The sequence below is a fragment of the Cydia amplana genome, chromosome 6, assembly GCF_948474715.1.
Source record: "Cydia amplana chromosome 6, ilCydAmpl1.1, whole genome shotgun sequence".
NCBI classification, from domain to species: domain Eukaryota; kingdom Metazoa; phylum Arthropoda; class Insecta; order Lepidoptera; family Tortricidae; genus Cydia; species Cydia amplana.
Window position 1 is genome coordinate 17,957,558 of NC_086074.1, and position 24,802 is coordinate 17,982,359.

Here is a 24,802-nt window from a genome sequence, read left to right on the forward strand (position 1 = left end):
ATTTAGTAATAGCACAATTATAGCGTTAATTTGGACTAATATGACCAAATCCACAATCTGCTTAACAATTTGTTGAACCGGACCAACCAAGGGCTCAACATAGATGGCTAAAAGGGGTAAAGGTAGACTACACGGGGTAGCAACTGTAGCAAGATATCACTCATATCTTAATCTGACGCGCTCGAGTAAACACAAAAATCCCCTCTTGGGCTCCCCTACTTATCTATTTATCGTTCCATAGAAAATTTTAATTAAGTACACGCCTTTTTCTTTTTCTACTAACAAAGTTGTTTGACCGGCTATAGCTACAAATTTAATAGTTATTAAATACATACAACTGTATTATTTTGGCATCAATATGTCCATGGCATCAAATGGACTCTAATAGAGACTTTTACCAAATATCTGTAGAAGAGTATATATTCATACAAAATGTGTTAATGATTTACTTGTTCACTGAATTTGATAAGATTTACGATGCGTTCAAAGCTAATGACTCGTCACCATTAGTAAAACAACATCAAACCAAATTCCTAAAAAAAAAACGTACTAACGACACGGAAGTCAATTACCTACCTATCTTCGAACTAACGAACCCGCCTACACCATCACACATTAATAACAGAAAACCAGGACCAATAACCCAAACCAAAACCATTTAAGAGCCAACAGGAGCTAAGATTTAAATATTTTAGGTAAATATACCCGTCTCGCTAACGGAAGCGGCTCCTAAAACTAGTGCGATAAGGACAAGGCGAAAAATCCTGCGTAAAAATCTCAAAAATCGAGGTTTCGTACTCGACTGTTTCCTCCTCCAAAACTTAACCAATCGTAACCAAATTTGGGAATCTAAATGATTATAACATTATCTGTATCGGACCGTTTTGCTTTTTTGACTAATTCATATCAGTTTTGAATAGCACGCCTCTCATTGCGGCATAGTCAATTAGGCCATTTTGGCCATTTTTGAAGGGCTCTAGCGCCTTAAAAAGCAAAAATATCAAAAAAAAGCAAAACGGTCCGACACAGATATTGACAATATTAATCTGTGTTGAAAAAATCATTGCTCTAGCTTCAAAACCCACGGAGGAAACAGTCGAGTACGTTTGTATGGAGAAATGACCACTCCTGTTGGCTCTTAATTGCGATCCTTTTACATACATTACACCCTTAAATAACGAAGTCCAACTAAATTTGGGGGTAGTGAGTCAACCCCGTACGCGATTTCACACCATCAAACTACTGTGGTACTAAATACCGAAATCGTAGCAACGGAGCGGCACTTTGTTCTAACGCCACTGGCTGGATACACAACTCGCCGCGTCTCCGCCGAGTGAACGCGTCCGTGAAAAATAAAAAATAAACTTTTAAATTTGGAACTGTCAGTTTTGGCGCGCTTGTTTTGAATTCGGTTGTGTGTTGTTTTTCAAGATGGAGGGTTGCGGCAGTAAATGTATAAAGTATTTGCTGATCGTCTTCAATGGATTGTTTATGGTGAGTTGATAGTTTATTATTCGGTGTTGGGAAGCGAGCGTGAATTATTGTTTATACGTTATTAAATAATTAATTATTAACCTCAGGTTAATTCAAAATCAATGGAATTTCTGTTTAACCATTTTTACTTCACCTCAAATGAAGATTGGTTATTTAGAGTCAACATCACAAAACACATCGTACTTAGTTTTAATGTCAGTAAATAACGCTATTAAAAAAATGATATCTACATTAGGTAGTACAGTGATGACCACTCGGACTTAACAGGACTTTATGTAAGTTTCTGTGGCCAACTCTATCAATATCAAGAGAATGCCTTATGGCATTAAGTCTGCCTTTTGTATTATAAAGTTTTTTTGCAATAAAGATTAAAAAAATAAATAAAAAATATTAGCGGATAAATCAAAAATGTCTAAATGCTCTACATACAGGGACTTATTATTTTTACGTTGAGCTATAATGGTAAGGTAAATAATAATGGTAAGTAAATACTTTTGCTGAGTGTACTTATTCATGACAAAAACATATGAATGGAAATAAGATTAGGGTCACAGATGTCAGCCCTCATTAAGACCTTATAAATCTATTGCAAACTTACATATCAAGTTAAGTGGGCTGGGTGTCACCGCGCTGTCTAAGGAATCCAAGGCGCACCACGTTTTTGCTGAAGAGAACCAAATACGTGTTTGTGTTTAATCTAGTATATTAATACAGCTATACTAATAGTTTTATCTGCATTAAGAAACCTTGGCATCTGAGCTGTAAACGTTATCATTGTTTAACCTAATGGTTATATGATTAATTTAGTATACTAACTTTAATAAAATACGATCTGCATTTATTTTTATCCAGGTTTTTTCCAAGCTGATGATCTACTTGTACTTGATGTACAAGTTGTCGTGTTGTCTGAGTCAAACGAGACGACTGCAGATTTAGTTTTTCCAACATTACATGAAAAAAAATTATGTAATTTAAATACTATAGTACCTACACATGACAATTTGGGAACTAATCAAATTATTTTATTAAATATTTTGACCGCATAACTTCCGCCAATAAATTGTGTATAGGTACTTTTTTTAAATGGAAAACTCGCGGGAAAACACATAATTTATGAAGGTATTTTTTTTGAGTCTGTATTGTAAGATTAAAATTATTTAAAATATAATGATTGTCATCCTAATACCGATTATTGGCACCATTTTATTTACATCTCTTCCTATGAATATTGAAGTTGGTTTCTATAGAAACGTTTCAAGCAGGGGAGCGTTTACCTTAGTTATATTTTTAGTCAATTTACCTTAATTTTACTTGTTTGTACCTAAACGACGACACAGAAAAGCCTCAATGGCTCACTAATTTAGTAGTCCTATACATTTTCAGCGTACAGTTTTGTTTTGTTTCAAGATTCATGTCACTACACCCTATTCTCACTATTCACTTTGTTTTTATTACACTTTTCATAAAACTGCCATTAAAATAAGGGGTCATTTTAATAGAGGTATTTTACGATTAGACATTAGACACACAAACACTTTGAACTTGATACTTTTGAATGACAGGCTCTAAGTATCCGTACAGGCAAACATCAAACCTCAACTGTCAGATTAAAAACTGCGTCAGTCTAGTAAATCGGGTAATACCAATATTACTCGATTAGGGTCATTTTGAAGTTTTCCATACGACAGTAATTCCAGATATTCAATTGTTGCTGAATGACAATCAACACAAGCATTTACTAATGATTTACTGTCATTCCAGATAACATTAGACTAGAAGATCGTAGAATCAGAGATTCTTAAAAAAATCTGTAAAGTTGGAATATGCATTATTTACAAATTCGGATGTTACTTATTTAATGATACCCCACAACTCCTCTTCCAATTGGGTGTGACGGGTTGCCAACTCTTCATATTTATTATGCATTCATTGTATTTTCAATTAAGACGAAAGTAGAGGACCCACGCGGAATCGCTTTTACAAACATTCTTCTTCAAAAGTTCTCCTTTTCTTCTCTGGCTACGAATTGCTGACGTAGTAAGCAACGACAAGTGATTCAACTATCACCTTAAGGCATGACACATGTAGTCATAGAAAACCAACCGGCCATTACAGAGTTAGTCATAAATCGTACGTTTCCTACAACACTTTAATTGGACGCCCTTTTATTATAAACCTACGCATTTATTAGGGCTGTGGGGAATTTTGACAGTTATTAATAGATGACAGGTGGCGGGGTTTCTGATGTTAAATGGTATTGACTAATGGTATCTAACGTGGGGTGAAAAGAGGCCACTATGAATAAATAAAAAAACATTTTTACTTGGTACTTGTATAAATTGGTTCAATGCGTATAGATGGAGTGTAAATTTGGATAGACAGACCATTTTATCCGAAGACGGGACTGGGAATGAGAAGTCTATGTTTGTCATGTATTCTACCGTGGCATCAAAACTACTGAACCGATTTTGATTCGGTTTTAAGACACGATGACATAGGCTTTTAACCGATTTAAAAAAGGATATTTTATATTCGAAATCGCATTTAACATTTTCAAAATTTTTACTTGTTATATTATCATCATATTCATACCTAGCTTTCCTAGCGTCACTTGCACCATCCCACTAACCGGGGTTAACCGGTTAAACTGTTAACACAGTGTCAAATTGTACTAGTAACCATGGTAACTCCAGGTTTAACCGGTTAACCCCGGGTTAGTGAATGGTGCAAGTGGCTCCTAAGTTTATATTTTAAGAACACTTTCATGTTTCTTAGATAAATCACCCCCGATAGCGTTTCAGTAGCGGTCACTCGTGGTACCGTCACGCGAGGTCCCGATTAAGGCTGAACTGAACTATGATTTAGAAACTGGCTTTATGCTGGTAATAACTTTGGTTTTACGCCTTTTTCATTACCATTTTCCTCGTGGTGCTAACGGTAGCTTGAACTACCTTAGGATAGAAGAACTATGACTAATCTCTAGCGGCCCACCATAGGAAAATTCGCAATTGAATTAGAATCAATGGAATTATAAAATATAGTTGATTTTTTTGTTTGGTTTGTCTTTCAGCAGGGGATCGAAAATGTTGTTGCGTGAATATTGCGTACCTTAACAGTTTAAGTTTAGAATAAAATGTCACAAAAATGGTGGCAATAGGTATATAGGAATGTTGAATTTATAAATCTAGATGTATCTAGAAAATCAAAATGTTGTGTGTGTAATTTATGGACGAGCCCATACTGTTATTATATAAGTGTCAGCCATAATAGTTGTTTCTGAGTATAACGGAACACTACAGTAATCAATTAATTGTCGGCCTGATGTAACAAACTGGACGATAAAACAACAGCTGAAGGAGTTAATTGGTATTTCTTGTTTAAAGTTTCAACGAAACGCAATTTCGTTCGAAAGCTTACAAGGTCAAGTTGATTTTCATTTGAATTAAATTTACTACGTAAGGTCATACCTACATATATCATCATATATGATAACACGTTTACATTTAAATATAGATGTACCAGTTACATATACAGAAGTAGACTGAAAAACAAATAATCATTAACAAAAATTAAAGCGGATCGCAAAAACACCTAGGCCCGATTTACGTAAATAAGGGGAAATTATTAACATATTATTTTCTTGGTTACCGTAAAATGGGGTGAGTAGGGTTCGCGGGTGAGTTGGGTTATGAATGGGGAGAGAAGGGATGAAAGGGGGATGAGATGGTATTTTAAGGTTACTGCTACAAAAATAATGTATTCCAATTTAAAATAGAGCTATAGTAATACTCATAATAAAAAAAATCGATCCATCAATCTTCCAAAATCACCTTTGTATGAAAACCCAACTCACCCCAAATACGAGGGACTACGGGGTGAGGTGGGATCCTTGTGGATTCCTGTTTATCGTCAAAGTTATGAAATAGAACTACCCAAAATAAAATAAAAACTAAAACACAAACGTCCGGAACACTTATTATATACACCATTCAGTTTGCATATGTAAAAATAAAATGTTATCGAGGTTTAAATGTCAGTTTTGCACCTACTCACCCCATTTTAGGTTAGTCATTTAATAAAAATATTATTTAAGACCAATCCTATTCAATAATAGTCGTTCAATCAGTAAATTTATCCTGCCATTGGAAAAGTTAGTTTAGGGATTACTGTCTCTGCGACTTCTTATGTTAAAATATTTTTGGCATTCTATTTTAATCACATTACCTATAATTATTAATTAACTGGCTGAATAATAAGATAATATCACACATCTGTATCACATACTGTTTTTTTTTCTATATAGGAACTCCCTACAGTCACTACCTGCCATTTAAGTTTGCCCCCAGAAATCCGATGTTTGCTTAACTAACCAAGAAGTTTCTTGTTTTAGAGTTAGACCTATGTAGCAATGTGCAAGTTGCTGAACAAATTCAAAATTTCCGCAGTTTCTAAAAAGTTTTCGCTTAGAAAGGTCCCGTTCAGATTAGGGATTATTACTCAGTATTCTTAACTGTTGACGACTGTTTCAAGTCTATTTCAAGTGTTATGGAAATTAAAACTAACGGTTTGACAATAAACATGCAAAAAAAATATACCGAAAAAATTTCATGATACCTTTGCAATTTTTGGAAATTCTCTTTGGCACATTGCTCTAAAAAGTAAAAAGCTGAAAAAAGTCCGCCTGTGAACTGGGGTTTTTACATGTTATGCTATTGCTACCAATCATTCAAAGTTAATTATTTTCACAAAAGTCTGTTTGCACCATGGGACATCAGGTCCATGGAACCGATTCCGTTTTTGTTCTGTATTCTATACATGTATGACTGGGCGTTTGTTCATTTCAAAGCGTGAAGGTCAATCGTTTTTATTCAATGTATATAAATAAAGCTAGGGCTTGTACTTTATTTATATACATTATATACGTTGTAAAGGTACGGTGTTTGAATAGAATTGATTTGATGGATCTATTTAATATATGTATTACTAAATATAGGTAAATAATTAACTTATTAGTCTTATTACTAACAAGCGATATGGAGCTATGGAAGTGAGGATTATACATAGGTATTAGGTACCTACCTGAAGGTATTCTTGCGAAAAGATTTTTCATTTTTAAATTTCGATAAACATTTGTTTCGTAATTAATTATCATTTATTTATGACCAGAAATTCAGTCAAGTTACCTTTCATGTTTATCTTTTCGAAGATTTAGTGTATGTTACGAGTAAAGCATGACTCACGCTAGAAAATATAACTGAAGCCCCAAGTGTAAGCACCTTTAAGCATCGCCTAAAAAGTTGGCTTATTGAGCGCCCGTTCTACAATTACGACGAGTTCATAATGAATGACCAAGCAATAATTTTTGTAAATTACTTTGATTACTTTCTATTGAAAGTGTTGACATTTTTATTATTAGATTTGTATAATTGACTTTTTTATTTCATATGTTCTAGCTTTATAGAACTACATTTACAAATTGATATTTAATCGGATTATGCTTACTATGTTAAGGTTTATTTATTTTTACGTATAATTTTAAATTTGTATCCAGACTGACATGTAAATTAGCTTTACGAATAAAATGATTATGATTATGATTATGACCGGGCCGGAGCCGGGCCAGAGCTTCCGGCGCTTCGTTTTCTATGGAAAGCACCACGTGATCCTGATCACCGTACAGCCGTCATAGAAAATAACATGTCGGACGCCCCGGCCCGGGCCCGGCCTCTTGTTTCTTCGTTACCTATCAAAGCAGGACCGTGAATGTAAAAATATAGAATTGGGTCAAAAACATTTTAGAAAAAGGTCACTTCTGTGCACATAACATAAAAAGTTAACGACCTGTGTGCGTATACATATATTACTTATAACACGTTATTTTTATTTGGTGCCTCAAGTATCTACTAAAATGTATCCCGCCTGTAAGGTAGGTAGTAGTCCAAAAATTAGCTTTGCATTCTCTTAACTTTGCGATGTCTAAAGACGGGAACTAGCTAGATACAATAAAATGTATATGACCCAATTGCCAACCCTGTTCCTAAATCCATGCCTGCGAGTGGATTATGTAACATTTACCGGAGGCGTCTAAGTCCGTGATTCACCCATGCGCACACTTTACACCATTAAAACGTAAACTAGTCCAATCACGGTACAAGCATTTACTCCCTTTTGGAATTTAGTGAGGCGGTGTTCAGTACGTGAACAGTTGACAAATAGGTTTATTAAGCTTGATTTTTGTTACAATTATATCATTCGGGTTATTTATTTGGTATGTGGATTGAATTTTGAAAATTATGTTATGGTACTTATTGTGTAGTTCTTACATCGGTATTTTATGTGCAAGTTGTACGTAACTACGTACACGTACAGTCATGTAGTTAGTCACTTGAATATTTATAAACATATTATGTCACGAACCTGTAATTCCGATATATGAAGTAATCTTCATTAAGTTAATTCTCTAAATTAAACCACCGTGAAAAAAATGAGGTAATAATTTTTTGATAAATGAGTCAATTTATATACAGGGTGGAAAGATAAGTCGCGCCCTGGAGGGAAACTACCTTAAGCTGGCTCATTTTACTTAAAGGAGACATTCCTTTATTTTTAAAAAGAAACAAAACTGCATTCAAAGTATTTTTCTTTTTTTCTTCAATTTGGCTTGTCTAAAAAAATCTTGAGTACTAAATATTAGATTTTATGGATATTTTGTACGATAGATGAATGTAAGACCTAATGTTTCTTGGAGAAATGTTATCATTAACATTAACTGTATCGACTAGTAGAATAAAATTGCGAGTTTTATTATTTTTTGGAATTTTTAGTCGGTTCGAGTCCCGGGCGATGCAAGCGAGTTTTAGAAAATCTTTGAATGCAGTTTTGTTTCTTTTTAAAAATGAAGGAATGTCTCCTTTAAGTAAAATGAGCCAGCTTAAGGATTTAAGGTAGTTTCCCTCCAGGGCCCGACTTATCTTTCCACCCTGTATATCGCCCAAATCGAATGTTTAATTTGTGTTTTCTATTTATTTGTATTTTGTTTCATTTTGTAGTTTAATGAATGAATGAATGTATGTTAGTTATTATTCTACTGGGTTTAGTAACACGAGAGATTCTAGTTCAGGACCCATTGACGTACCTATAAAACGTATACTGTATCAAGTACCAACTTGCATTTCTTCTTTTGGGAAGTCTTCCGAACTACAAGTTAAAATTTCCAAGTCGAGACATACTTACTGACAAAAGGTTTTATGAATGGGATAGGCTTTTTATGATAGTTATTTAAGTAGGCACGTGCTTATAAATTTTAATGGCAGCTGATTCAATGTCCATTCTTCTGTCAGTCAGTCTTGCGTGCACGCACGACTATATTTGGAAAAAGGTAGGTACCTAAGTGTACGATTTATTGACAGGTCAGCTGGATTGCTGAGGCCATGTATTTTGTTATATTTGTCGATTCATTCGAGTTTTTGTGTGGGTGGTGCCTAATGTTGCTTAGGGTTATCTATAACATTTTTGAATTGTTATAATTTAACGATAATAGGGTATTTTTCTACTAGTCAAATCAGTTTTTTTGGAATTGTCAAAACGATTTGCTAATATGCAATGTGTCTTTGATGACAACACTCATACATTCAAATGACGTAACATATAAAAGAAAATGTTATAAGTAAATATATAGCGATCGTAAGGATGCTCAACAGTATTTACAATATTAAATTCAACGGCTAAGCAAAATAAATCGACATTTTTCATTGACGTGCCGAGAAGATGACTATAGAGCATCGTACAGGCATGCGCGAGTGCGCGCGCATACGTACCCGCCATTACAACCCTATTATAATATGTGGCTTTCCATTACAGAAGGGCCCTCATTCTTCATAAGCATATACATCTATCCATCAGAAAAGGGTCCTTATGCATATGGAGTATATATTTATTAATTATTCGGTATTCGTCAGGTTTTCCAGTTTTCGTATTCAGCCGTTCTAAGAATTTCTAAAAATCAGCACTACCTTGATAAAATCAAACAAACAGCCTACACTTAACAAATGAAAACCCATTAAAAATAAACTATGGGGTGTGGCATTTAAGTCATTTTACAATCGATACTCGGGTCACTGGAGCATAGCTACTATTCCCGCACACTTCGTCGCAAGACCAGTATAATATGACCATTGAATATTCATACTTATTCCAAATAAGTGGTTCAAGTTAGAGTACCATACAAAATGTTTTATGAATTGACAGACAGGTCGCGTCCTAGTAACGCCGATCGATTCCATCAACAACAGTGTCATAATGACAAAAGACGCATCAGTGGGACTACCATGGCATTTGTAACCTTCTGCTTCTATGATAAAGCTAAGCTAAACACAAAAGAATGCATTAAAAAGGAGCTACCAGTGTGTATAGTTGTCCTGTGGCGATAGAAAAATGGTTTAGGTTTGCGTTCCTAGACATAGGTACCTAATACTTTACGTTCACAGCAGTAGACATACTTAGTAGGCAGGGAAGTACCTATACATATATCAATATTGGTATGCTTGAGGAATTATTAGAAAACTATTAGTCTAGACTGGACATACACCCACCTGCTGGGTGGACACTGTAAAGAAGGTCTGCCAGGGATCTACACAGTAGGGGCCTATTATCAGGAAGGCGGAAAACCGTGCAGATTGGAGAGCCTAGGTGTACGAAATAACGACCTCATGTAGTCGCGACCCTCAGACATCTAGTCTAGGGATGTCTATTTAGCACTACAGTAGTATTTAATATCCTCGTAAAAATCTAAATCTAAATTAAACCAATCAAATGAATCGTGAATCGTCTCCTTCTGATGTCATACCCGGATCGTGGTAATTGAGACCAATTCACCGAGCACCAAGCAATTACCTAAACTGTGAAAGATGGCCGTGAAAACATTGAAAACTATAAAGTTAGCAGCTAATTATCTACTCAAATAACTGTAACTAGTTGTACTATTGTATCATATAGTTAGAAACGAAATTATACCACCCATCATGACAAATTCTTAGAATGAGGGTTTATGGCGGGTTAATTTGGTAAGTACTCAATTTTACAACGTAGGTAGAGTATATAACTCGCGTGCTCACTGCTATATGACCCGGTTACTTTATACATACTTACTGTCAGGGGTCCATGGCATCCTGCCCATTATACTGCGCCAAGCTGTTTGGACGCAAATGCATAAAAAAGTCTCTTGATGAGTTCTCGCGGATTCTTTCAGGTTTAAAATAAAACACAACGCCTTGAAAATTTCCTTATTTGTTTGATTTTTCTTTGAGTCGATTAATTACCGCTTCTGCTGCTGCCATTAATTTTGAATGCTATAGCTACGTGTATAATGTTTTTGTTAATGATGCCTAGAACCGCCCACACATGGAACATACAGATTTACATGACAGTCAGTGTGGTCTTGTCAATCAAAAGTGTGGTCATGCAGATTTTTTGTTGACTTACAATTGCCGCTGGAGATACTCTAGTCATATGTATAAGGTATGCTAAATTAATAAATAAGTAGTTAGGTATGATAAGCATCTATTAAAACATTGGGATCAATGTGGATATACTTAGTAAGCAATAGGTATGTTGTTAAATTTGAATTCCGATATTTGGTTCCATATATACACTGTGCGGAAAGAGAAGAAGTCGTGGAATGTATTATGCCCCATACTTTCCACGACTCTACTCTTTCCGCACAGACTCTAATAATATATGTTTTAATCTGAAGGTTTTCAATTGTATGGCAATAACGTTGATGGCTACGGTTACTAAGTCACGAATGCTAGTTTCATGTATCAGTTGCTTCACATATGAACCAAAAGTTTGACTCTAATTTAAAATCTTACTAATGAAGAATGTTACTAAGGTAAAAAAACAATAACACTCCCTAGCACTCCTTGAACAAGACACAAATTAAGTGTAGTTAAAAGATACACTGTGCTGTATATGACGCAATATGAATATGATGTCATACCCGGTATGAATTATGATGCATCGTAAGTGGTCACGCGAGTACAACCAACATCAAATAGATAGTGACGGCCAAAGTGGCCAAATATATCGTGACACAGTTGTTACCATAGAAAATTGTGTTCCGATATATTTGGCCACTGTCTGTTTGATAACGACTGTTTTACCCACGATTAAACCTTACATCCCGAAACGCGCAAAGATATTAACCCAATTTTATTTAGAGCATGTCACATATTTTTTTGACCCTCGTAGTGCAGAATCTACTGCAAGTTACTGTACAATACAATAAAAAATACTCTTTATTGCACATCTTAATGCAAAAAACAATACAAACGTACTAAGTATAGATGGTCAAACCAATTTGTCAGTAAATAGGAACAAAAAAACACTATACTCATCCTTTTCTTTTGGGTGCTAGTACTAGTAAAAGACAAAGATAGTATGACTCTCTCTGTCTATGTTTGAAATAAGACAGTCCTTTGACACACTTTATTTTGAAATTAATTACTTCCGGCCCGGCATCCCGGGTGCGGTAATTATTGTTTTTTTTTCTAACCATAAAACCACACGAAAGTGTATTGTCACTGTGAACTATTACGATGTGTGTCCGGTATTAAAGTTTAATTCTGTGCCAGGCCACAGATAACAGTTTATCTAACGACAGGAATTTAAAAAAAACTGCCAGCAGAATAACATTGAATTACTAGGAACTGGTTAAAACTATATTAACAAATTGATTAAACATACAAATTATATATAATTATATTACTAGGTACCTAATTACCGTAAAATGGGGTGAGTAGGTACTGCTACAAAAATAATGTAAGTATTCCAATTTAAAATGGAGCTATAGTACACATAACACGTACACGTAGTACGCATAATAAAAAAAATCGATCCAACATTCTTCCAAAATCACCTTTGTATGAAAAGCCCTCTCACCCCAAATACGAGGCACTACGGGGTGAGGTGGGTTTTCCTCTTTATCGTCAAATTTATGAAATGGAACTACCCAAAATAAGATAAAAACTAAAATACAAACGTCCGGAACACTTATTATATACACCATTCAGTTTGCATATGTAAAAATAAAATGTTATCGAGGTTTGAATGTCAGTTTTGCGCCTACTCACCCCATTTTACGGTAGTTACTAAAAAATCTTTGCATGTACCTATTTTGTATTTACAAAAAAAAAACTCAAAAAGGCAATAGATATATGATGGTTGCGATTGCATAGTCTATCGTGTCATCATTGCACTTTTTGAACGAAAGCAGATGACACACAAATATTGAGATTTAAAGACAATGCGAGCCTGAATGCAGAGGTACCCACCGCGAAAACCGAAATTCGCAATTTGCGGGGATCTTTCTCTTTCACTCCAATGAAGGCGTAATTAGAGTGAATCTAACAGTGAAAGATGCCCGCAATTGCGAATTTCGCGGTTATACCTATAGCCCAGACGCCCTAAAAAGTTCGAAGTTACTTACTCAATTACTTATACATAACTAGCGTCCCGCCCCGACTTCGCACGGGTTAACAAATTGTACATAAAAGCTTCCTCTTGAATCACTCTATCTATTTAAAAAACCGCATCAAAATCTGTTGCGTACTTTTAAAGATCTAATCATACATAGGGACAGACAGACAGCGGGAAGCGACTTTGTTTTATACTATGTAATGATCTAGTGAAGCGTGTGTGTGTCATGATTTTTGTGAGTGACCATGTCATGATGTTTTAGACTAGATATCATATACTCGTATACAACACAGCTCAACAATGCATACAAAGCCATCGTCACGCTCATCTTAATTATAATGATGCGCCCTTCGCGCACCGATGCAGGTGGATCAACGGAAATTCGATGCACCTATTGTAGCTCAAGGTAACCGTGGCATATACATAATACTCATGTAGGTACATATTATGTAGGTACAGTCAGCAGCAGAAGTTGCTAAGCGCGCGAGGTGTTCAAAATTACTTTGACACGCTCTTATTCTCTTAACATTAAAGTCGCGTCAAGATGATTTGAACACCTGGCCCGCTTAGCAACTTCTGCTGCTGTACACTACTATATTGTCTAAATACACTAGTGGCTCGTTGACCTGTAGACCACGCGAGCTAGTTTCTTTTCTCATTGTAGCATCTTCATAATCAGTTAACCCGTCCACAGCGGTGTGCATGGGGTCGAAAAATGCTTAATTACGAGTTATACTAATTCAATTCTACCAGCATAAGAAAACAACTCAAAATTTGCATTTGATTACTTTGCCTCACATGTGAATAAAGTGCAACTTTCTTATCAGTTTTTGAACAATCAAGAGAGCCTTTACCAGCTGGTGTGCTGAAAACGAATTTCCGTTAGTCTTATTCTATTTTCCATCCCCTATCAAAATATAGGGTAGGTGCGTTAGTTTTCGTCCAGCTCTAGTTTTAGTCCACTTGACGAAATTTGAATATAAACCTACATTCTGCACAAATTTGGACTTATTGCAATCCTTAATTTCGAAACAATACCTATATCTATCTACTTAAAAATTATGTTTCGCAAGTATCAAATTAAATATACTAAATATTATTTGCTATAAGATGCCAAGTGGACGAAAACTAGAGCATGGACGAAAACTAGCGCAATGACCCTATATCTAGTAAAAACGACTTGTTGGTCAAACTCACTACCTAGTACTACACTAACAATCTTTACATGATTCAGGCGCGAGGCATCCGACATGTCATTTTCTATGACGGCTAATCGGTGATCACGTGGTGCTTGCCATATAGAAAATGAAGCGCCGGAACCTCCGGCCCGGCCCTGGCCCGGTCTAGCGTGAGTCATCCTTTAATACAAAAGCACAGAAGACACTCTTGCCACACGATCGAAAGTTTCGCCATCGTTTTTACGGCCCATTTCCCCCGCCTATTAGCGTCGTATAAGGTAAACTGACCTATTTTAACTGCCGAAGATGACGTGGGACTGTATAAATGATGGGAAATGGTAGCACGTGTTGAATGTGTGAGGCCCCGTAGACGATCGTAAGAACCGTAATGGTCCAACATTTTCCAACTATAGTACAAAACGAATTCTAATATAGGTGCGACTATTATTTGAATTTCTTAGTTCTGAGGCTAACATAAAAAATAAAGAAAAGAAAAGTTAGTAAAAAGAAAAAAAAAGAAAAGAAAAGAAAGTTAAGAAAAAAAAGAGAAAGAAGAAGATAAGAAGAAAGAAAAGAAGAAAAAAAGAAAAGAAGAAGAAGAGAAAAAGAAGAAGGAAGAAGAGAGAGGAGAAAGTTAAGTTGAGAAAGGAAAGTTAGGTAAAGAATGGCACTTTACCTACATCTAAGATGTCAGATATCTCTGGCGCCGTCTGTGTGCTTTAAATGTATGGGAATCTAACCAAATGCGATATGTAAATGAGAAAGATGAGACATAATGGTTGAAGTGACCCGTCATACTATTAGGTACCCATGTCCAAAAACGATTAGTTGTAAGATGCGGTTAAATATGGCGGTGACAGCTGTCATTTAATACAAAACTTACGATTAGAGACAGTTTTACACAACCAGGCTTTTGAAAGGTATTAAAGGTATATTCAAAGAAGATTTAAGAAAATCAGTGATCATAGAGATTTGAGATTTGAGTTACAGTCGACGTCAAATACATATGTTTTCACTTTTGCACTAACCCCTTTATATTGTGCTCTATTTATGGAAAAGAAGATATATACATACTTTGTTTAGGTATAGGTAGGATTGGGTGGGTTGGTTGGTGTTGTGGTAAAAATAGTTTCAATTGCTATGTTTATTTTCTACACATTTACCTATACTTGTATAAAATTTTCGGGTTTCCGTCGTTTTACCATTGAATTGGTAATGGTAATAATTTTTTTATGTCTTTGATAAAATGTATGTAAAAATCCAAGAACAGAAATAATTGTTGTGTAATCCTAACAATACGATTAGGCAACTAAGATATCAGCAGATGCGTGGGCGTCGACAAATAGGAGAGAACAGCGATAATTGGTAAACTCTGCCCACTTGAGCATTTGAACTCGTGGTCATGAACTTATAGAGTAAACTATAATTTAAAACCTCTGTGAGATCGGTATGGTACCTACTTAAGTCGGTAGTTGTTTACTTTATAAAAAACGATACTTTACTAACTTTAGAAACAAATTAAAAGGAAAACGTTTTATGAATAAGGGGGTATTAATCTTTGAGTTAAAAATCATCATACACACAATAAGCTGTGACCAATTTTTCACATGAGGAACAATTTTTGTTTTATAATCTTTGTATGACCCATGAAAAATCGGCTACTGTCGAGTGTCGTCGTGAGTCGTGACGTGACATTATGTACCTACCTACTAATGAATACTTGACCAAAGCCAGTTTTTTGGATAAACAGATGTCTTTGGATTGTGTAATGTCGTGATGTGTGCTTACCTACAGCTTTTTCTGGCACTGCGCCGGTATCGGTAACTTGATTGAGGTATGTCAACGGTGTTTCGTCAGCAGGTTTTATGTTTTAAAGCAGGTATGTACGAGTAGGATGTAGGCAGGTTCAAATTTTTATGTTTTTTTAGGAATATACTATTATGGTCTTTATGACTACTTTATGTCTACTTTAATAAGTGAGTTGTATTTTTTTATAAAAGATTAACAGCTGAGTTTAAATACCTATAGGTATCATTATATCATTAACTTCCAGTATAACACCCTAATTGTTAGGAATTAAAGCAGTGCGAGTAGTAAAATAATTGAGATCAGCCAAATTCTAATACTGAATTTGCTAGTTTACTACCAGATTATGTCCCAAGAATTGATATCAATAATATCAATCAAGCATTATGACAATCTTCGTCACTTAGATAAGAGTCACACTTTGGGCGTTTGCTCAAAAGTCCAAAATTGGCGTTCGTCTAGAATCAACTTAGGTTTTTTCCACCTTCCTTATTATGACACATTTTAACCTCCTCTTTTCCTTCTTTCCAGATCTTCGGCATCGTCATAATAGCGACAGCATGCGTGGACATGGGCATGATACAGGGCTTCGCCGATATGCAAACCGGGCATGAAACGGACGCCGTTCTTATAGCAGTCGGCGTTCTTATTATCATAGTGGCTGCATTTGGGTGCTTTGGCGCGTGGAAAGAGAGCCCCAAGCTTCTTTATATCGTGAGTACCTATACCCTGTATACCTATCTCTTTTTTTCTAGTAGCTGAGATGGCATGATACCAAAACGGACGCCGACCTAATAGCCGTCGGCATCTTATAGTTATCATCATAGTGAACCTTTGCTGATTTTTGTGAATTTAAAAAATTTCAATGTTAGGTACCTACGGCAAGCGACGATTAATGATAATATCCTAAAACTAAATGAGCTATTTCTACATCAAGATCAAATTACGATACGAGGATTCTCTCGAATCTATTTCTCGCATAATCATATGTTCCGTGTCCCAAATCTCGATCGCATCTATTTTCGTACCGCAGTCTCCGTAATTCGGTCACCAGGTCCATTATTTAAGACATTTCGGTAACTACTTCTGGGAATGCAACAGAACGCACCAACCCGGGTAACAAGCCATAGTCCCAATGACGCATACAATAACTTTAAAGAATTATTTACACTATTATACGACCAATGTTTTCCGTATAAACGGATCAAGCTGTCTTTCAGAAATAAACCACGATGGATTTCTAAAGGTATCAAGATCTCCTGTAAAAAAAAACGGGAAATGCTGTGGAACTATAGATCCAACCCAAGTGCTTCGAACAAGACAGAGCTTCAGGCGTATTCTTATAAACTGAAAAAGATAATTCAACTTACACAAAAATTACAAAATAGACGCCACATACAAAAATCAAATAACAAAAATCGTGCTGCTTGGCAAATAATTAATAATAAAAATGAAAATCAACCTATAGAATCAATACATAAAATTGTTAACAAAAACAATGAAATGCTTACAGATCCCATCACTATTGCGAATGCTTTTAACGATTTCTATATAGGCGAGACAAATGTTGATCAAAACCGCCTACCAAATACTGATGAGAAATTACCGACGAATACCCTTAATACAATTTTTTTACACCCTGTAACACCTATCGACATTATTAGAATAATAAAAACATTGAAAAATACTAGAAGTACCGGAATCGACGAGATTACAACAAATGTGATAAAATACTGTGCTGAGGCAATATCGTATCCTTTAGCATTTATTTGTAACCAAATGCTTGAAAAAGGGATATTCCCAGATAACTTTAAAATTGCGGTAGTGAAGCCTCTATTCAAAAAAAATGACAGAGAACAACTGGAAAATTATAGACCTATAGCTTTATTATCCATCTTCTCTAAAATAGCTGAAAAAATCATTTATGAACGGATTTATAATTTTCTAGAACGAGAACAAATACTTGTACAACAACAAAATGGATTTCGAAAAAACAAATCAACGACCACAGCCATCTACGAATTGATAAAAACTGCCACTCATTATGTCGACAAAGGGGTACCGATTTGTGCGATATATATGGATCTATCGAAAGCATTCGATTTCGTCGACCATAACCGTTTGCTGAAAAAGTTAGAACGGTACGGAATCCGAGGTAACGCCCTAGACTTACTAAATTCATATTTAAGTAATAGAATGCAGTGTACTGAAATAAAAAGGCTATGTCCTGAGACAAAAGAAGAAACTGCTTACTATTCTAAATTAAGGGCTTTGATTCGTGGGGTTCCACAAGGGAGCATCCTAGGCCCGTTGCTTTTCCTAGTTTATATAAACGACTTGCCAACACACGTTCAACATCCCATGATATTATTCGCAGATGACAGCACAGTTTTAATTAAATCAAACGACCCGACTACATATGAATCTGACATAAACAATACCCTTAAGACTATCATCAACTGGCTGGAAACGAACAAACTAAAAATAAACATTGATAAAACAAAAATTATGCAATTCCATCAATCAAAATCAAAACCATTAAATCTTGACGTAAAATATAATGATCATAATGTTGAACACACAGACGTAACTAAATTTTTAGGCATTGACATAGACAATCATATAAACTGGAAAACACATACCTTAACGTTATGTAAACGAGTAAATAGTTTTGTATTTGCCCTTAAAAGAATCGCTAAAATTTCGGATCGAAAAACTGCGTTACTAGCCTATCATGGATATGTTGGATCAATTCTTCGTTATGGTGTAGTTTTCTGGGGCAACTCTACAAACAAAAAACTAGTTTTTGGTGCTCAAAAAAATTGTGTTCGCGCCATCTGTGGTATAAAACGAACTGAAAGCTGTAGACCTTATTTTAAAGATCTTAATATAATGTCATTGGCCGGTCTTTATATTTATGAAGTGTCAGTTTTTGTTAAATCAAACCCCGATTTGTTCCCATTAGTGTCAGAGAACTCTAGGAACAGGCGTTTCAAGTACAAAATTAACCCAGTAGCTGGCAAAACTGCGTTTTTGCGAAACGGCATACTGGGTATGGCCTCTAAAGTATATAATCATTTACCAGAAGAGTTAAAAGAGTTACATCTAAATCTATTTAAAAGAAAATTAAAGGCAGAGCTAATTGGAAAAACATATTATAAAATAGAAAATTTTTTCAATGATAATTTTTAATGTAATCCGATTTAAAATAATAAATTAATAATGTAATATAACGACATATAAGATGGAAATTTATTTTGTATTAACTCTCTTCCTGTTCTATAAATTTTGACTATATAACATTATAATTATTTTTACTACATATTTAAATAAGTAATAATATGCATGCACTAGAATAATAGAATAAGTAGTTAACTAGGTTAAAACAACTCTAATTTTCACATGCCTAACGGCCGAATGTATTAAGGTTCAGTGTCTTTATTGTAACATCCCATGTACCATATGTTCTTGTGAATAAATGATAATTCAATTCAATTCAATTCAATTCGTTGACATTGGCTAACCCATCTTGGCCTCGAAATCTGTAATTAGTATGGGTAATTGGAGGTCACATTAAAATTGTTGGTACGTGATAAAAGCGATGGAAGTAAGTGCCAGGAGAATGTGTCCAGCGAAATTAGCTTCATGACCTGTTTCATTATCATTCACTCGTGAATTTCGTATTGTTCAAAACAAGACTTTAAATATTTGGAATAAAGCATATTCTGCTAGTGTTTTAGCACTCAATATTAGGTAGGTGTAGTATGTAAAGAGATTGACTGACTTTTAACGAGGTAACGAGTTTATGAATGGATTTGTGAGGTTGAAGATTATTTTTAAAGTCAGGTAAGTACAGTAAGAGGAACTAAAGTAAATAGTATAGTTTAGTTGCGATCAAACGTAGGGTGATAGCTGTGGTTGATATCAACCAAGTATGTCAAAACATTTTTAATAATGTTAATATCCAGAGAGACAAATGAGGACATGTTTACATACTGTATGAAAAGGCGATTTCGCCTGGGTCCTCCACTTTCGTCTTAAGCTATGAGTAACCTACACTCTTTTCTTGAAGGTTTTTAGGTACTTATACTTTAGTTTTATCAAGAGAGATATTTTTGACGCGATTATAAATACGACTATTTTTGTTTTAGGGAATGATGACAGTCAAGTGCCTAAGTACATACATTGGGAGTGGCTCAGTCTCAGTAATAACAGTAAAAGCAGTTCTAATGGTATTAGAACGCTATAACTTTTAAACCTATACGTATGTACCTACCTAGGCCTAATTACGTTTCTGTAAAAGCAATCGTTTAGCTTAACTACGTTTCATGTATTAGGTTCATTAATAATGGACTGATTGGTTACAACGTTAGTAGTTTAATCGATGATGTTTTCTAAAAGTAGAAACAGAAGTTTAAGTAATACCGACTGACCTTGCAAACTTGGTCACACCTATTACTTATTTTACTAGTGGCTCTATGAGCTGTAGACCTCGCGAACCCCAATGGCTCCGCCATTATGAACATTTATATAAAAAAACAGAATAGACCAACATTTCCCGAGCTATGAGTCGAATCGAAACGAGTGAATATTACAATACAATACAACAATAGACCACAACGTGGAATACAACGTGGGAAGACCGATGCTGCGCTTTAAAGACTGTGTTAAGCGAGACATATATGTCTGCATTTGAAATCAACCACCATGCCTGGGAAGCCTTAGCTGAAGACCGTGATGGATGGCGCAAGCGTGTTGTGGAGGGGAGAAGGCTATGCGACCAAGCCTGGTTTAATGCTTTAGATAGCAGAAGGTGTCGCAGAAAGCAAACCGGGAATGGAACCTCAGGTGGCATGAGCTTTCTCTGCCAAAAATGTGGGAGATCGTGCCGCTCACGCATCGGCCTCCACAGTCACCAAATCCGTTGTCTAAACAGCAATGCATAAATCGTCTGCAATAGACGGAAAGGCCTGTGATGATGATGATGATGACAACACATATAAATACTCTTTATTGCACACCTCAATAAAAGAAAACAATACAAAAAGGGGACGGCCCCCGTTCCGAGTCGTTCCTCGTGCAAAGGCTGTCCCTGGTGATCCAGCGTGGCAATGCTGCGAGCATCATGGGTACCTTTGCGCCGGGAACGACTTGAAGCGTTGTCTTTTTTTATTTATTTGTAATTTTAGATATAAAAATAAAATAATACAAAAAGAAAACAGAAACACAATCAGAGGTAAACAACAGGCGATCTTATCGCTAAACAGCGATCTCTTCCAGACAACCTTTGGGTAGTAATGGTAGCATATATACTTAATATGACAAATGGTAACCTCTGGGGAACCGTAATAAACCGCAAGTATTGATCCGGGTATAGTAAGTAGGTGTGTATAAGAATACTTTACTAGTGCGTGACTGCCGATAATTTAAATCTGACCCGTGAAATCAGGCCATGTTCTACACCCACTCATTTCTTTTGTATACACAGATACTTCTAATATCCCTTATAATACTTTATTTTAATGAGTATACTTAATAGTTCCTTGAACCCAGTTTTTTAAATAGTTTATGTGTTAAAATTCATTCAAACTTTTTTTATATGTATCGCCAAGTATCAATACGCCTACAGTATTTCGTTCGCTAAATAAAATATTCATTGCTCTTTGCCACTTGCATAAATGCTAAAGATACGATGAACTATGTAATAAATGTATTCTTAAATAATAATTCTTGTTTGTTGTACTAATTGATAACCTATAACAAAATATCGATATTTTTTTATTTCCACTTTTTAAAAAAATCAGAATTTTCTAATATTTTTGTAGGAGCATCGAAATTTTCCATTTCAATAATTAAAGTTTCCTTTGTTTCCTGTTACACTTTCCTAAGTTTTCCAAGAACTTCTCCAACTTTTTGAAAACTTTTCGGAATTTGCACATCTGTAGGATCTGTTGCACACATACCTATAACAAAATCACCTTGACAAACTAAACTTGCCGCGTTGAGCGATGTAAGAGCCAGCTCTCCTGTCGCCTCCACTCACCTTGTATTTCTATCTTCCCTTCCAGTTCGTTGGTTTACTGATCATCATCATCCTCCTGGAGCTGTCAGTGGGCATCGCGGCGGCAGCGCTCCGCCCCCAGATCGAGGAATCCATGAAGGCCAACCTACGGAAGTCCTTCATCAACAACAAGTCGCTGCGCGAGGAGGATAACGATTATCGTGCCTTCTGGGACCGCATTCAGTCTAACGTGAGTTTTGAAAATCTTGATATTTCTTTCATTTTTAAATTGTTTGTACATTTTCATCTTCAATTTAAACTTCCTGACGACCGGCGTCCTACATGTAGTACATATTAGCCCCAATCTAAAGTCTATTTTTTTATTCGGTAGACTGAAATGACAGTTAATAGTATGAACATGAAATGTCATTCCATACTATTAACTGTCATTTCAGTCTACCGAATAAAAAAATAGACTTTAGTTTTGACTTTTTGTCAACTTGACAGAGTTAAATTTAAACTAGCATTTGATACCCAGTTGTCGTCAGGAGGTTAAAAATCGTATTTAGGTAATATATTTGAATAGCAATAGGTTTCAATTATAAACCGTCATCTAAAAAAACTTCACAATTTACCAAAAATAAGTCTTCAACTGTCTCTAAGGCTTCTATATTTTTGCATCATCTATCATTTTATTGACTTCGACGGCTACATTCAGTTCGGCATCAACCAACACTGATTTTAAGTATTATTTCACTACAGCTACATTATTTTGCATCTTTATTGTATAAGAGATATTACTTCCTATACTACCTATCCTTTACTACCCATCCTGTACTACTATATAAGTATGTACTTTAAAAGTACCCACATCTATTACTGTTTCAGCCAGCACCGATTTTTAGTCTATTTCACCGAAAACTCAGTCTACGTCTCTGCCAATTTTAGGGGAAATTGTTTGCTGCATTTTCACAGTTTATCAATCTCCTTCCAGCTCCAATGCTGCGGCATCACCGGCCCCAACGACTACCGCGCCAACGACCGAGGCCAGCCCGCCATCAACCCCACCTACAGCTGCTGCCCTCCTGACAACTCCGACCAGTCCGCCGAGATCAAGCGCTCCGAGTGCCTTAACGCGGGATCGTATTACGAGCAAGGGTGTGAGGATAAGGTGCTCAGTGCGATCCATAGTGCGGGACTGAGTGTTATTGTTTGCGGGCTACTCTTCTGCTTTTTGGAGGTGAGACTTGTTTACTTACTGACACTTGACAGACTGATCAACCGCGGCGCGGCGGTTTACTATGAAACTTTCCATAAAATTTAGCGAACTCTTTAACGATGACGAACAGTTTGGTGCAACTGACCCTTAGGTGGAAGATCTTGACGGAGCACCTATAGTCACTCCAGTGAAATAAAGGGCAATTACCACTTGTAGTTACTTAGTTCAACTAATCTCTCTCCGTGGAGTGTGGTTTTTTGCGACAATTAAGTAAGATTTTTTTTCTTCTTACTTACTTCTGTTCTTTTCTTCATAAGTACCAATATGCTCCTAATCAATTGGTATCGACATCGTAATAATCATGACGACATGACAGCTATCGAGATCTTGCATTCTGACTGCCTCACCAACGAACTGTAGGTACATTTTTTAGTGATTTTACGATTGGTTGTCTGTCATGAGACATTTTTTATTACCGTAAAATGGGGTGAGTAGGGTTCGCGGGGAGAGTTGGGTTATGAATGGGGAGAGAAGGGATGAAAGGGGGGTGAGATGGGTTTTTAAGGCTACTGCTACAAAAATAATGTATTCCAATTTAAAATGGAGCTATAGTAATACTCATAATAAAAAAAAATCGATCCAACAATCTTCCAAAATCATCTTTGTATGAAAACCCAACTCACCCCAAATACGAGGGACTACGGGGTGAGGTGGGTTTTCCTGTTTATCGTCAAAGTTATGAAATGGAACTACCCAAAATAAAATAAAAACTAAAATACAAACGTCCGGAACACTTATTATTATACACCATTCAGTTTGCATATGTAAAAATAAAATGTTATCGAGGTTTGAATGTCAGTTTTGCGCCTACTAACCTCATTTTACGATAGTCATTAATAGCGTATAATGGACTAATGGACACAACAATATACAAAATGTATTTAAGATAGACTCCAGTTAAGCATGTCTTTAGTGATAAAGAACAGTCTGGGCCCGGGCAAAGGCTTCCGACACTTCGTTTTCTATGACAGGTGATCGGAGATCGCGTGATGCTTTCTACCCGTTTTCCTTTGACTTTGTTTTGTTTTTTTAGTACTTATGTGCAATTCTATATTTTCGTTTTCTATATATTTCAGGTTGCTGGTATCGTCCTCGCCCTCTGGTTGGCGCACGCTATTAAAACCCAAGGAAAGAGCCGAGAATCTGCTTAAGTATTTACTTGAATTATATTGGAAGAAAAAAAAATGTCAGTATTAAGTATTACGACCAGGGCCGGATTACATACAAAATCACTAATAGTATTTGTATTTTATTATGCAATAGGCCCCTGAGTTGGTCTTGGCGGAATCTTAATTCGTTTGTTGCAATTGTTTCTGGTTGATAAAATGCAAGATTATTCTCCAAGTTTTGTGTCCATTTAAACACTGTATTCTAGCTCTCTTGAGGTCTCTCTTTAATATGTTGTCTCAATTATATTTAAGGTACGAGTATAAGTATTTTTCATTGGATGGTTAAATTAGACTTAGTAGTAAATACCGAGTACTTTAATTATTGTTTTAATATTTAAAGATTACCTATTTAATAGAAAAAATAATTGTCACTGCATCGTCTAAGTACTTCTTAAATACA

General features: G+C 35.7%; 2 protein-coding genes across 2 annotated transcripts in view; one reads left to right on the forward strand and one right to left on the reverse strand.

The window, feature by feature from the left end:
* LOC134649001 (superoxide dismutase [Cu-Zn]-like) overlaps positions 1-24,802 on the reverse strand; it is a 62,804-nt gene that overhangs the window by 2,394 nt on the left and 35,608 nt on the right. The window lies entirely within an intron of this gene.
* LOC134649275 (23 kDa integral membrane protein-like) lies at positions 1,275-24,428 on the forward strand. The gene is made up of 5 exons (XM_063503999.1): positions 1,275-1,494; positions 16,485-16,667; positions 22,022-22,204; positions 22,949-23,194; positions 24,310-24,428. The coding sequence occupies exons 1-5, from the start codon at positions 1,432-1,434 to the stop codon at positions 24,382-24,384; spliced, it is 750 nt and encodes a 249-aa protein (XP_063360069.1). The 5' UTR covers positions 1,275-1,431; the 3' UTR covers positions 24,385-24,428.